This window comes from Gracilinanus agilis, chromosome 6 (genome assembly GCF_016433145.1).
Source record: "Gracilinanus agilis isolate LMUSP501 chromosome 6, AgileGrace, whole genome shotgun sequence".
In the NCBI taxonomy this organism is placed as follows: domain Eukaryota; kingdom Metazoa; phylum Chordata; class Mammalia; order Didelphimorphia; family Didelphidae; genus Gracilinanus; species Gracilinanus agilis.
In genome coordinates this window covers 274,939,138-274,955,155 of record NC_058135.1, presented here as the reverse complement: position 1 = coordinate 274,955,155, position 16,018 = coordinate 274,939,138, and the positions used below count along the sequence as shown (strand labels likewise).

General features: G+C 32.8%; 1 protein-coding gene across 1 annotated transcript; it reads right to left on the bottom strand.

Annotated features, from left to right (window-relative positions):
• Nucleotides 1-1,365: 1,365 nt before the first annotated feature.
• On the bottom strand, nt 1,366-2,304 carry LOC123251967 (olfactory receptor 4P4-like). The gene has a single exon (XM_044681306.1). It carries the CDS (start codon nt 2,302-2,304, stop codon nt 1,366-1,368), a length of 939 nt encoding a protein of 312 aa, XP_044537241.1.
• Between the last annotated feature and the right edge of the window lie 13,714 nt (nt 2,305-16,018).

Here is a 16,018-nt window from a genome sequence, read left to right as displayed (position 1 = left end):
TATTTCAAAGTTCCATAGGATCATGGGGAAAAAGAAGGTGTGAGTAAATTCAACTAATTATTATACTCAGTTTTCCTTTTATTTTCACAAGCAGTTCTCCCATTTTTTTAAAAGACCACTGATTTTACATATATATATACATATATATATTCTTTAAATTTATTGAAATTAATAATTATTTTACTCATTTTGTAGGAATCCCTACCATTATCATAGCAAATCTTCCCATTTTCTAAAAAGATAATATTTTTCAATTTTTTAACTTACATTTATTCTGCCTATTTTTTGGCTCTCATTGATATAGCTACAGTAGCATTTCCATAATTAAATAAAATAATAGTGGTGAAAATGGAAATCCCTCAATGTTTCTTCACTACACAAAATGTCCCAAAAGTCAGTGTAGTTTAAAATAGTGTGAAAGTTAAGCAGAGGAAAAATGTTACAAATTTTGTTACGAATTTTCTCCTTACCATCTTTCTTCTTTCCCTCTTACACTTCTCCCCTGTTATGAATAATATTGATATAGATGATATTAAGTGTTAATAGTTTATTTAAAGTCATTTTGATAGTTATAGCCACGTGCCTGATAAGATCTAATTCAAATCATGTGCCATTACCTTCTCCCACTTGGCTGCTTCATATGAAAAAGAGCATCTCTCAATCACATCAGGAGTCTTATATCTCTGTCTATGTAATCACACTTCCTACATAAAAGGAATCATGGGAAATGTAGTTTCCAAGTCCCCTAAATGTCCACAGGAAGTTTATATCACATATCTAAATTTTAAAGCTCAGTGACTGGAAAGACCTCCAGGAATTGATGTAGAGCAAAAGGAACAGAGCCAGAAGAACATTTTCTTTACAAGGTTTAACTTTAAAGATGACAAGTTGTATCAAACAAGTCATAAAAATGTTTAATCCTTTTATAATGCTTATATAACATTATTGGGTTAAAGGGTATGTTATTTTATCCTTAAAAACAGTTGAACAGTTTTCAAAATGTGTTATTTTCATTAGCATTTAAAAAGTCTACTATTAGAGGAAGAGAAAGGGAAGTAAACTTCTTCTTTTAGCTACATGTCCGTGAACAAACTTTTTCCTGATCTATTATCCAACATTGTATTGTTGGATCTATTTTCATCTTGTCACTCTTTAGACACCTACTATCTTGTGCTAGTCATCTACTTTCTCTTGCCATGAGTTTTGTCTTTTTGAAAAAGAGTATATTACACTACATCATTCCCTAGATTTTTTCCTTTCTAGTCTAAATCCCATTGGCTCAAGAGGAAACTTAAATGGTCACTTAATGAGCAGTTTGTAATTTTTCCTAATCATGAAAGTCTTCCATGGGAAGCAGTTTTTTTTTTAGAAAATAAGCTTTCTTCTTAAAAAGTTGTTTCTTCTCCATATATTCTTTACTGCATTTTTCATGTCTTTATTCTTCAGTGTGTAGATGAAAGGATTGAGCATGGGAGCAACAATGGTATAAAAAAGAGCAAATACTTTATCCTCTTTGAAAGTGGTGGCTGGTCTAATATAAATGAAGAGTACAGGGCCAAAGAATAAGACTACAACAGTGATATGAGAACCACATGTAGAAAGAGCTTTGTGGTGACTCTCAGAAGAGTGTCCATGAAGGGTATATAATATCATAGTGTATGAACCCATAACTACAATGAAAACTACCAAAGCAACCATCCCTGAACTGACAACCACAAGGAGTCCCACTCTTTGAGTGTCAATGCAGGCAAGTTCCAATAATGGATATACATCACAAAAGTAATGATTTATCTCATTGGGACCACAGAAGGGCAATAATATGAGGAGAACAAACTGAGAAAATGAATGTAGAATTGCCCAACCAAAAGCAGCTAAGACCATTATATTGCACCTCTTCCTGCTCATAATAACTTGGTAATGTAGAGGTTTGCAGATGGCCACATACCGGTCATAGGCCATCCCTGTAAGGACAAAGATTTCTATGGCCCCAAATAAGTGCATTGTAAAAACTTGGATTAAGCAATTGTTGTAGGAAATTATCTTCTTTTCAACCAACAAGTCACTGATGAGCTTTGGAGTTACTGTGGAAGTGTAACAAACATCCACAAGGGATAAGTAAGTTAAAAAATAGTACATGGGTTGGTCAATGAGCTTACTGCACAGAATAGATATCATTATTATCAAGTTACCCATTAGAAGAACCACATAACAAAAAGAGAATAGGATAAAACACAAAATCTGAACCTCATTATTCTGAGACAGTCCTAAGAGAACAAATTCAGTGATATTATTCCAATTTTTCATTGTTCATCATGAAGAATGACCAGTCGAGTAACCTGTTTGGATATAAAAAAATAAGTAAATATAGGAAACACAAATTGAGGACAATGTTACATAATAACCCATTCACAGGATCTGGAGAAATGCAAAAATATTTCAATAACTTAAAAATGATATTTCAGTATATAGTAGAAGTATTGACTGAATATGATTTTTTCCCTAATCTTTATCCCCTACATCCACATACCCTATTCCTATTTCTATAAAAGGAAGAACCATCATCCCAGTGCCTCAAACTTGCTAGTTCAAAGTCCTCCTGGACTTCTTACTATCTCACACTTTCTATATCCTATCTATTGCCAAGGCTGTTAATTTCACCATTGCAACATCTCTTGTATACACTCCTCACCTCTAACACTCCTAGCACTCTAATGTATGCTTTCATCATTTCACACATGGACTAATATAATAGTTTGTGTAAATATATATGTATTTATTTATTCTATATTATACTAAACTATTACATTATATTACATTATATATTATATTACATTACATTACATTATATCATATCATATCATATCATATTATATTATATTATATATAGCATATTATAATAGTATAATAAGTAGTGGGTCTTCCTGCCTCAAGATTCTTTCCATGCCAATTCATTCTTCATTCTTCATTCAGCTATCAAAGTAGTCTTCCTAAAGAAGAGATCCAACTATGTTGCTCTTCTACTCAATAAACTCGAATTCTATTGTCTCCTGGATCAAAGAAAAATTTATTTTGTTTGACTTTCAAAGACCTTCTTACATTTCTAGTCTTTTTTGTACCTTACTCCCACCATCTTTGATCCAAAAACATTGGCTTCCTTCCTGTTCCATGAACAAGACACTCCATCACTCAGCTAGAGACATTTTCCCTAGTTGTCCCTCACTCTTGGAATGTTTGACCTTTTCAATTCTGCCTAATGACATTTCTATCTTCCTTTTAGTAACAAAGGAAATTCTATCTTTTCCAACTTCTCTTAATTCTAGTATTTTTCCTCTATTAATCACAATCAGGGGCATTATTAGGCTGAAATGGGATGATATATGAATGGCAAATTGCAAAACTTAAAACATTATCATTATCACTTGTTCTTATCATCATCATCCTCATTATTATTCTTATTATCCTTGGTAAGCAAGCCTCTGGTGATGATCACATTCCCTTAGCCATCTACTGAACTCCAACTGAAATTTAACAATGTTTATAGAACAATAAAAGGATGTGTTGGTAAATATATAAAATTTTGGCTCTGGAGAAAATTAAAAAGAATGTACACATGCAGTTTTCAGTGTAATCTGCATTATCAGTATTTTCTTAAATCTAGATAATCAACAAAAATAATACATCAGATCCTGAATTGTAATAATTTCTTGTTTCTGAGATATATATGTTCCTAAGGAATAATTAGTAATTTGACTCTTTCAAACTGGTTAAAGCTAGCTCCAGTACACTCCTAAATTTTACTACCCCTCCAGGCAATTATATTCACATACTGGTCATACTTAACTTCTCATTCTCTTTCACCACACACATTCAGTCACTTGCTAATTCTTGATGTTCCTTCCTCTGCAGTCTTTTGCATCTCTCTCTTCTTTAATCATATATAGTCAATATTATGGTTCAAACCCACATAATCCACAATGCTGGCTATTTTAATATTTTCCTTATTGACCTTACTGGCTCAAGACTTTTCCTCTTCTCTCTCCTATATATTCTCCCCAAAGTGGATTTCCTAAAACAAGTTTGACTATATTCAAACTCCTATAATCAAATCAAGAAAGTTATGTGGTATAGTGAATAAAGTACCAGATTTGGAATAAAATAATTATCATATCTTTGTCAATAAAATCACAAATGGAGTCATGAAGAGTCAGATCTGACAGAAAACGACAGAACAAAAACTGCCAAATGCATTAGCTTCTTCTATTCTTTTATTTTAAGTATATTCACTTCTAATTTAATTTTGTATATTCTACTACCTGTCTACAACCTCAGTTTCATTACATTATTCCCCTTTCAGTACACTGTAATCAAATCAAACTTATTCATGTAATACTTTTTTATTCTCCATGTCTCAACTATAGCCTTTTGTCTTCAAAGCTGAACAACACACATATGTTCCTGAGCTCTGATTCTCAGAATCTTGATTTACTTTTTTAAATTTTATTTTTTTAAACATCTACCTTCAGTTTTAGAATCAATACTGTGTTCTAAGGAAAAAGGGCAATAAGGGCTAGGCAATGGGGATTTAGTGACTTGCCCAAGGTCATACAGCTAGAAAATGTCTGAGGTCATATTTGAACCCAGGACTTCTCATCTCTAGGCCTAGCTCTCAATGCATTGAGCAATGTATTACATAACATTTATAAGTAAAAGATAAAGTCAGGGGAAGCTTGGTACTTCAATGGTTAGAGAACCAGACCTGGAGACAAGAGTTCCTAGGTTCAAATCTGGTCTCAGACACCTCTTAACTATAAGAGCTTAGGCAAGTCATCTAAACTCATTTATCTAATTCTTACAGTTCTTCTGTTTTGGAACCCACACTTAAGATTTAAAGAAAGAAGGGAAAGGTTTATAAAAAGGAGAAGCTCAAATAAGACAATTTCTGGAAGTAACTTTAAACTGAAATAGCACTTACTTGGATTTAGCCACATCAGAGACACTAATAAGTTTGCTATCAAAGCCATACTGGTGTTGAATGAAGGTTATATTCTCAATATTTGTTTCAGATTTGCTCTACCCATTATAATTTTAGTATTTACAACATTAACAAATTAGCCTTACCTAAGAAAAAGGATGCATTTTCAAATACTGAATGAAAAATTCTTTAAAGCATGAAAAGTAGAGTATACATTAAAATCAATACTTGTTTCATGATTAATAACAATTATAATTTTTTTTATTCTTAAAATCTTAAAGTACTTTTTTCAACATAAAAGACATGCTGATCTCTGGGTGCTACCATTGCTTTAGCTCCCTGCCACCATGATATGTATGTATATATATTTTATTTATAGGTATATATATATATATATGTGGAGACACACATGCATATTATATATATATATAATAGAGTCAGTAATTAATAAATACTTTCTTATAGATCACAGTTTAAGATCATAGATTTAGAGATGGAAAGGATTTAAGAGGTTTTCTAACCTGTTCATCTAATTTTAAGAAAAAAAAATTAACAGAGAGTATGTGATCATTTTAAAGATACACAGTTAGTTATTAAGGATAAAATGGAGAATTTGAATCCAGGTGCTCTCATGCCTAATCTTCTGCTCTTTATTAAACTATATTATGGGAATTCTAAAATATAGGAGTAGGGTTCTAGGACTCAGGCAGCTGTTGCCAAAATTCAGTTAATTCTACAAAGTTTGGTTTTACTTTTTTAACTTACGTGAATAGCTTTATATTTATCATCAATATATACTGACGTTAACTCTATGGCAGCACACAGAGAACATAAAACCTAAGGAAAAAAGAGAAAAATGGAATTCTTCATTTCTTTCTATGAGATGTCACAAGTTTTTAAATATGTAGGTATCACTCTCCATAGGGTAATGTAGGAACAATTGAACAACAACAACAACAACAACAACAACAACAAATTTCATAGGAGAGGAAATTCTTCCAGTTTGGGATATAAAATTATGCGAGGTCAAATTAATTCTTTATCCCTTGAATTAGTCCTGAAGTCTCCAGACTTTCAGACCATACTTTCTGTCTTCATAATACACTTTTTTGATGTACTTTTGCCTTCAACCCTGTTTTGCCTACTTTTGGCATATTTGAAGACTGTAACTGCATGAGATTCAAGCAATAGTGTCAACAAGAGGAATAAATCATCAAATCCTCTGCATTTAAAATATGATAAATGCATTGGTGGAACTACTGGACCTTCTGGAAGAATTGATGAAATCTTTTGGTTTTACTAAAGATTAGAAGACTATAACAGTTAAAGCCTGTCTAGGAGATGCTCCCAAATTCTCAATGTATTAAATTAATGGAACTTAATTTTTTGACATGTAGAATAACTCACAAATATGAGAGCTGTAGAAGAATGAGAGGAAATAGAGGAAATAGAATAAATATAGAATGAAAAAGAAAGAGTATGGAAAAGGGAAAAAGTGATAAGAGAAAGAGAATGTGACATGATTCATGAGTACAATGATCTTTTATTTGATTAACTTTCCATCTCTGAGCCTCAGTATTCTCAAATATAAAATGGGGGACTTGCATCATAGAATCCCTAAACGTCAATTTTGAGGTCTCATATAATCGTATGCAAGGTAGAGGGAGTTGGAAATAGTAAAGAAAAAAATCCCTATTTGAAAACTTTCTTTACAAAAATATACCATGTATATGTTGAAGTGTCTTTCTCTGCCTGCAAATTATATTTCTGCAATAATTTTTTGCCCCTATATCAGAACACAAAGCTAAAAAGGATGCAGATTAGTTTGAATCTGTCCATCTGTACCTGTATCCCAGAAGCAATTTTGGTAGAGATCATAGTGCTTTCCTTGGAGATGAATCAGTGATGTTAAGTTGAAATCTAGTGAAAGTTTCCTTCATCTAAGTCTTGTTTTATATTATTCAGCTTAATAGAGGCAAACAGATTTTGTCCCTGTTCCACCTTGCTCCTTAGAAGGAATTGCATTTATAAGGAGTAAGTCTCTGTGGAGAATTATCTAAAATCAGTGAAGCACAGCATTAAAAGCATTTGGGGAGTTCAAGACTTCCTTGTTGTTTGAATGGTACATTTTGACACTATTGCTTTGAAACCAGTTTCAAGTTTCCAGATAATAAGTTTCTAAGAGGAATTTGAGCAAACAAACAGACAAAAAATATCACTTAATTCCCCTGCTTTATATATGAAGAAACTGGGCACAGGGATACAAAAGGACTTACCAGTTGTAAATACATTATTTTTTGGGTAAGAGCAAGTACTTCAAATTAGAGTATTCTAATAAAAGAATCCAGTTATTTCTCTAATATCCCAACACTGGCTGTTATATATTGGGTAATCATATTTTCTCCTACTTGATTCATATAAAGTGAAGTTTTGGGAATGACTACTTTCCCTGAGAAATGACCAAAGTCATACTGTAATGAATTTTTGTATCAAAAGGATTCGATTATTGTTTAATTCATTAATAGCAAGAGTACTTTTAAAAAATCCTACCATGTGTCAGGCAAACCACTTGACAATGGAAATAAATAAAAAAAATATCAAAGCAACATCATTTAAAAGTTAATCATGTGTTTAAATATATTATTATTAAGAATAATGTCCCTACATTAAACAAAGTGTTTAAATTTCAAGGACTCAGAAGAATTGCCTATGACAAAACCCTTAACTTTAAAAATATGAATACTGGAACTTGGTGGACTGAGACACAAAGCTGTGAATAGCTACAGCACAGTGGTTATGTTCATACATCATTTTAAAGAGGACCAGTGGCATTATGGGATGATATCTTGATTTGAACACAAATTGGATTTAGGTGAGATAGAGGTGCCCAAAGTCTCACTCTCTTCCAGAGTCATTAATGTCCAGTGGCTGGACAAAAATCATAATGGCTGGTAATGGCCTGAGATACAGTAGATGACCTTGGCATCTTTGATATGTGACCAAGCTCTAGCCCTTGGCCTGCTTCAGTCAACTTCATAATTTTCAGAACAAATTGTTCTCATTTACCTGTTCTGCCAGGAAAAATTTTCACGTGCTTGAGATATTACTTTTTAAAAAGAATAAATTAGTCAATCAAATTTATTAATTACCTACTATGAGTCAAGCAGTATACTAAGCAATGGACATATAAAACATTCAAAAGATAGTTCTTATAATATAATAGATTATAATAAATGATATTAAAATGATATAATATTATTATGAGCATATGAGAATTTTATATTAAGGTAAGGAAATGGAGAAAAAATAATAATTGAGAATAACTGGAAAATATTTAAACTCTTTTCCTGAAATATATATAATATGTATATATACATATGCATGTATATATACTTATATAAAACCGCCCATGAACACACACACAAAAAGCATATGACACATTTTTAGGTTTAATTTGCTTTATCATTTTTCCATCACTTTTTAGCTGATATACTCTTAGATATTTATTCTATTTGTGGTTAGTTTATATGAGTTTTCTCTTACTCTCTCTTCTCACAGGACATAGGTGGTGACATAAAAATGCCAATAATTTATGTCAGTTTATTTCACATATTGCTTCTTAAATAAACTTCTTGATAGTTTCAACTAATTTTAGTTGAATCTCAGGGGTTTTATAAATATATGTCTATGTATGTGTGTGTATATATATATATATATATTATTGTCCACAATCTTGTTTTATTACCTCTTTGCCCAATATGATTCCTTCAATTTCTTTTTCTTCTCTAATTGCTACTGCTAGCATTTCTAGCATAGTATTAAATAATATTCAATATAACTAATTGTTTTTAAGTTTTAAATGTTCACACTGAAAATTAAATAATAATTTTTTGTGGTTTGCCAAATTTTATGTTCTTAACTCAGGAATAGAGTCACTTTCAACTACCCATGGGGACATTTATAGAAACTTTCAAATAACAAAAAAAAAATTAAGTGTTTAAATAGTCTAAAAAATTGCAGTGAGAAGGGAACATTCTGCCTACCAGACCCCATAGTTATATGGAACTAAAGGAATGCCTTCAAGATTTTTTCTTTCAGTTATGTGTCAGGCAGCAAAGTGTTGTAATATATAGAACATTGGTTTTACAGTACCGAAGACCCAAATTTCAATCTTGCCTCAGATACTTATTAACAATACGACATTAGACAAATTATTTATCTTCATTGTGCCTCTATTTTCTCATCTATAAAACTGTGTTGTCATAGTTCCTACTTCCCAAAATAGCTATGAAGATAGTATATGTAATGCAGCTAATCATAATGAATTATATAAATTCTGATAATTCCCTAAAAATATTTTGGGTCTCTGAAGAAGAAAAAATGTCCCTACTATATTATTCAACACTGTTCTGTTCATAGCACTATTTTTTATTCTGAATGCAACAATTCCTGTGATCTTTTTCTTGACCAACTTATTTAACTTCTCATCATCAATTGTATTATTTGTAAAAGACCTTTGTTAAAATGATCTCTTAAGTCCTTTCTCACTTTCAAACTTTATGGTCAATTAAAACAAATCATCGATGGCATTTCTCTCAAGGAAAAATATGCATGTAAAACATATGTGTATGTTGGGCTCAATAAATATAGAAATCACACACCTTACATGAGGCAGGTAGAGGCAAGTGATCTGAGATTTGATTTACCCTGTCCATCATGAAAATTATAATTTCAGGTTTGAGAGGGAGTTCTATAGCCATGGGTTCTTTCATTCCTTTACCTATCTCCAAGAGGGGTATCAGGTAATGATTTTATCGATCTACTAAGTCTCCAAAGTTTTTTTTTCCCAAAACTATAAGATATTTTGAAGTCTAGGATGAAGGATACTTCCTTCCCTTTGATTACACAATAAACCATCATAATAACTAATAAACCATTTTATCAAAGTAAATATTAAACAAACAAAAAATAAATTATACAGATTATAATAGAAAATATAATTCACCAAAATGAAGGGACTCTTCAGGAAGAGTGTGAGATTTTAAAGAAATCATCTTCAGCCTAAAGAGGTGAATTGTTGAATAGGAAGTAGGCCTTCTTAGTGGAGCAAGATAGAAAAAAATACTCCTGGATTGGTGACAAATTTTGGAAAATACATTTTCATATGTAAATAGTCTCTTCCTTCTCACATCACTGAGTACTCAGTGCAAATGAGTATAACATATCTTTAACCTATGTTATGTACATACATACATACACATATATGAGGCCATTTCTTTTTTTTTCTTTTTTTAAACCCTTATACTTCGGTGTATTGTCTCATAGGTGGGAGAGTGGTAAGGGTGGGCAATGGGGGTCAAGTGACTTGCCCAGGGTCACACAGCTGGGAAGTGGCTGAGGCCGGGTTTGAACCTAGGACCTCCTGTCTCTAGGCCTGACTCTCACTCCACTGAGCTACCCAGCTGCCCCTATGAGGCCATTTCTACTGGATAAATTGAGGAGTGAAGGTCAAAATGTAATGGTAGGATTATTATTCACATTATGCTTTATTCCTAACTTTTGGAATTTGGTAATAATTACTTTGATCCATACACTCCCCTTCTCTTCTCACTAGACATAAGCTTATCTTTAATTACCACTCTAAATATGCAAATGTAGTAAGATTTCTCTGCACAATCATTGGAGTCTGGAGAAAATGGAGGAAAGAAAAAAAAAAGATATTGAAATGTGTTAACATAAAATCAAATTCCAAAAGAGATAAGAATGGTTATCAATTTACTTTTGACTGAATTAAAGTTCTGGACTCTTGACAACCTGGTCATTCTGCCATGTTTCTCAGGAAAAAAAAAACAAAACAAAACAATTTTATCCAAATAGGGCATGTTATATTAGCTCATTTTAATTACCTGGAATTACTTTTTGCCTCTACAGAGACATTTTTTTCCAAATTAATGGAAATAATCATACTATCTTTATTCTCTTTCCCATTTTTATTCCCTGGATCAAAAGAGAAAGGTCAAAAATTTTATTCCCATAGAGTATTATTCTGAGCTATATATGCTTTTGGAATAGGAATCTCTCTGCCTCTCTCTGTGATTGCCTGTCACTGTCTCTGTCTCTCTCTGTTTCTATCTGCCTGGCTCTGTCTGTCTATCTATCTATCTCTTCTCTCTCTCTCTGTATATATATATATATATATGTATATATATATATATATATGAATATACACATATATGACTGTAATAGCTATTTATCTACATGTATTATATAAAAGAAAGAGAAATACATAGACATAGATATATAAATGTTAATATTTTGTTGATGAATTAATTTATTTAGAACTTCTCCCCTGATTATTTTAGATACAGGAAATATTCTTAGTATTTTGAAAGAAAATTTTGCTATGTGAAGTTGATTGACTAAGTTCATGTATATTACATTACAATATATTATGTTATGTTATATGATATGTTTTGTGTTATGATATGATATTACATTATATTATATATAACATATAATATCTATTCACTTGTAAGTAAAGATTTATTATGAAAAATAATTTTACTCCTATTATATTTTAGTAGACCCTTGGCAATCTCAAATAAATAACTTTATCCCTGATTAGTTCTAATTAATATTATCTAACTTAATGAATTCCATGAGAATAGTTATCAGTTGCTCATTAACAAACAGTAATCAGAAATCATTAATAGTTCCAGTTATAATTAATGGTTTGATGATTAATAAAAACCAGAATCTTTCCCCCCAGGAGTTCTGTATCAGACTTTAGCTTAATCAACATGACTTGAAAAGAGTCAACATGACTGGGATTGGGGGCACACTGAACCCAAATGTCATAACTTCCTTGGAAAGTCCAATGATATATTAAATATGGGAGATGGGGAGTCTTTCTAACGAGTATTACTTCTTTTGTGAACCTTATTAAGCAAGCTGGACTCTTAAACAAGAAATTAAAGTGTATCTATTGATAAAATAGATCTGATGATAAAGCTAGTGATGAACTAACTACTATTTGACAACAGCATGACATACTAAGAGTGTTCATTAATGAGATCACTCACTAGTGTCTAGATTGGCCAAAGGATTGGACTGGACACTAAAGGGAAGAAAAGTTAAATTCTGGTGAAGGTAGAGGTCTCCAATGTAAGAAGATATATTTGGAGAGGGTTTGGATGTTAATGGGATGACAGACTTGAATGATGGAATCTGTCTGGGCCACTCTACTATACATCCTTACTGAGAGGGTGAGGGGAATTCTCTGTATAAGATGTATTACAGAGATGGGTGGATGATGGTAATCTGGTAAGGGTTTCCTGTAGGGGATAATATTATCAGGTTCCTGGTTTGGCAGGCTGAGGAACCCCATTTCAGGTCAAGCCCCTTTCTCAGGTCAGCTGCACAGAAGGAGGCCTTGGTCCGGTGAAGTCAAGGCCTGAGATGGAAGTCTTCCCTCTCCCTCTGGTTCACTCTGTATCCCTTTGCCAAGGATATCTCAATCTGACTACCTTTCTAAGTTTTATTATTACTGTTATTAATGTTGTAGGAAATGGAAGAAGGGCAGTGATGACAAGGGATCCTTAATTCTAACCCAAATCAAAGTCCTTCTTGGTCAAACCAAACAGTGAGACCAGGAATTCACATTCCTTTCCCTATGTCTTATCCCTGTGCTAAATACAGATTAATATTTTTATAAGGGGTCTCTGTTGTAAGGAAAGATAGACTGAGAATATTCACGGTTGGCCTGAGGCCTGGGGGAGAGGTATTCATTGACACTTCAGTCTCTGGTATATCCTGGAACTCTTCCTTGATGGGCTCAGATTGATTCAGGAACAGTACAGGTCTTTGGAGGTATCCAACTGTCTCGAAGAAATCCTTTGATAGCCTTTGCTAGATTTAGAGGTACCCAAGAGTCCTTCCTCTCCCCTCAGAGATCCCAGATCAATGTCCCCCTTCCAGGTTTCTTCTTTCCCACAATCCTTTGCTTCAGACTCAACTGCTCTTTTGTCATTCATCTGATCCAAACATTCTAAAGTCCCACTTATTGCAAATCTGTCCTTACACAGATCATGAGGAAGGTCTGGGATACAATTATTTGAAGAGGGCCAGGTTCCTCTACTAAATATTTAATGGCTCAGAGCCCTACCTCAGTAGTTTTACTGTGGTTGGACAAATTCCTAGCTACAATTTAACAGTAATCTAGCAGACCACTCTTTCCCATCAAATACTAGTTACACAAAAGATAACCATAAATAATAAATGAGTACATCCATTCATTCAAGCAAATACCAAATGGAAATCAAAGAAGTTATATAAATTAGAATATGCCAGTGACTGACAAAAATGAATGAATTTGTTAGATAGGAGATGAGACATTCAACTGAGAAAGGGTTCAATGTCATTTCAAAGGGCAAATTCTTCAAAATCTGTAGGAAGTGAAGCTGCAAATCAAGTATGGTTTGATTAGTCAGCTTCCCTGTTAGGAGCCATTAAGATCCCTTTTATGATCCACACCTTTTTTAAAAAACATTATAGCCTTATTGAAAAGCTTTAAGTTCCTAGAAAACCAACAGTTACAGATTCAACAATTTCTCTCCTTGATAATTTAGAAGCCTGAAGTCTAAAAAAATATTACTTAGACACTTAGACAGTCAAGGTCAGAACCGGACAAAGCTAGACAAGACTTTATCTGACCAGTGCAATCCTGTAAATCAAGAGTACAAGATTCAACTTATTTAGGATATCTATAGAATGTAGTTGCTACTTCCAGAATTGGCCTTCTGCTAATGAGTGGCTGGAATTTGGCCTTACACCCTGGACCTATCTTTTTACTTTGAAGCCTCCAATGGATTTTTGTATAATTTATACAAATTACACAGCTTTAATTCCTTCTCTGTGCTTTTTGTGTAAAATGAGTCTTAATATATATATAATAAACTCCATGCTCCCAGAGACAGAGATGGAACCATGAGCTGAAAGATCTTCCCTGTCTGTTACCTTCTTATCAACTAAGCTTTACTTATAAGACTATTTGGAGATGGTAAATAGATCTCGAGACTTCCCCTAAAATTTTTAAGGGTATTATCCCTTCTCTGTCTGATATTAGTCCCATATAAAGTTTGGAACCCTGAATGATTTTGTTTAAGGAATAATGTATAGTTTAAGCTTTCAGAGTTCTTTGTGCTAACTGCCCCTCAGGAAAACAGAAAACATCCTATCAAATCCTCTCCACTAATCAGGGGAATCTCATAAAAATAGATGGCTTTCTGGAAGTTCCTATATGATATTCATGGTTACTATGGCAATGTAATTCAAAGAACAACAAAAGAAACTAGTACCTTAAATGAAAAAGCAACCAATGATAATCTTGAAGTCCAGTTATTGAGACATTTCCCTTCTTCATCCCAGAGAAGTGCATTTGAGGAAACATAACTAAATTTTTTTGCATACTTTGATTAAATCACAGCAACAGCACTACACACATTTTTTCTACTCTATTCATAATTTACTGAGCTTTGAATTTTTTCCCATACATCATTTGTCTTCTATTTTTCATTTCCCCTTTGTGAATCATCTCTTTGAAATGCAAGCTCCTTGAGGAAGTAACACTTTTTTTTATTTAAATTTATATTTATACCCCTAGTGCTTGGCACAGGATTTGAACACAGAATGCATATCTTTTTTCTTCTTTCCATCCTTCCTTCCTCTTTTTCTTCTTTTTTTCCTTCCTTTTTTCCTTCCTTCCCAGAGTATATTTCTAGGGATGGAAAAGGGGAATTGGGTATTTAGAAATTTCTACTGTTTAAAACGAAGAATATCTAAGGAATAACCATGTAGCACACTGGATAGAAAGCTGACACCAAGTCAAAAAGAGATTTACTCAAGTTTTACCTCTACCACACTGAATATGTCGCCCTTTCTTTATATGTCACTAAACATCTCATTGCCCCAAATAACTCTTTCTTAGTTATTGGTAGGAATGGTCAACAAGATTGCTAAAGGTCTCTTATTTTGGATGGCAGTGTGAAAAGGAAAGTTTCAGTCAGAATTGAGAAATGTTTCAAAAATAGGATATGCAGTGGGGAAGCTGGGTAGCTCAGTGCATTGACAATCAGGCCTAGAGACAGGAGGTGCTAGGTTCAAATCTGGCCTCAGACACCTCCCAGCTGTGTGACCCTGGGCAAGTCACTTGACCCCCATTGCCCACCCTTACCACTCTTCCACCTAGGAGACAATACATAGTAGTTAAGGGTTTAAAAAAATAGGATATGCACTCAAAGGTGCAGAGCATCATTGGAGGGAATTTATTTAAAGTTTCTTCTTTTTTAATTTAATTTAATTTTCTCCAATTATATGTAAAATAAAATTTTCATCATTTAAAAAGTAATATCAATTCTAGAATTTTCCTTCCCCCTCCCTGTACCTTTCCCCTATTGAGATGGTGAGTAATCTGATGCAGATTTTACATGTGAAATCATGGCTAACATTTTTTCCCTCTATATTCATCCTTTTGAATCAATAACAAAAGTGAAAAAAAATGTGCTTTGGTTTGGATTTAGACCACAGAGTGTTTTTGGTTTTGGTTTTGTTTTCCCTCCCCCCCACTGGAAGCATATAGCATTTTATTTATTTTTTATGATGAATCTTTTGGATATTGTATTGCTGAGATAACAAAATTATTCATAGTGGTTAATACTACAGTATTCCAATGATTGTGCACAAAGTTATCTTGGTTCTACTTATACTTTGCTTCAATTTGTATGTCTTCTGAGGTTTTTTTGAGATTACTTCTTATAGTACAATAGAATTCTATTAACATCATAAAGTATTATTTAGCTATTACCGAATTGATGAATATCTCTTTACATTTCAATTATTTACACTCACAAAGAGATATGGTTTAAATATGTTTGTGTGGGAAGCCAATAAGAGAATAGATAAAAATATGAGACTTCTCTTTTGACCCCTTTTGTGATCCTTGTGATTTCTTGTTGAAAAGTATTATGAGCTTATTGAAAAGCTTTAAGT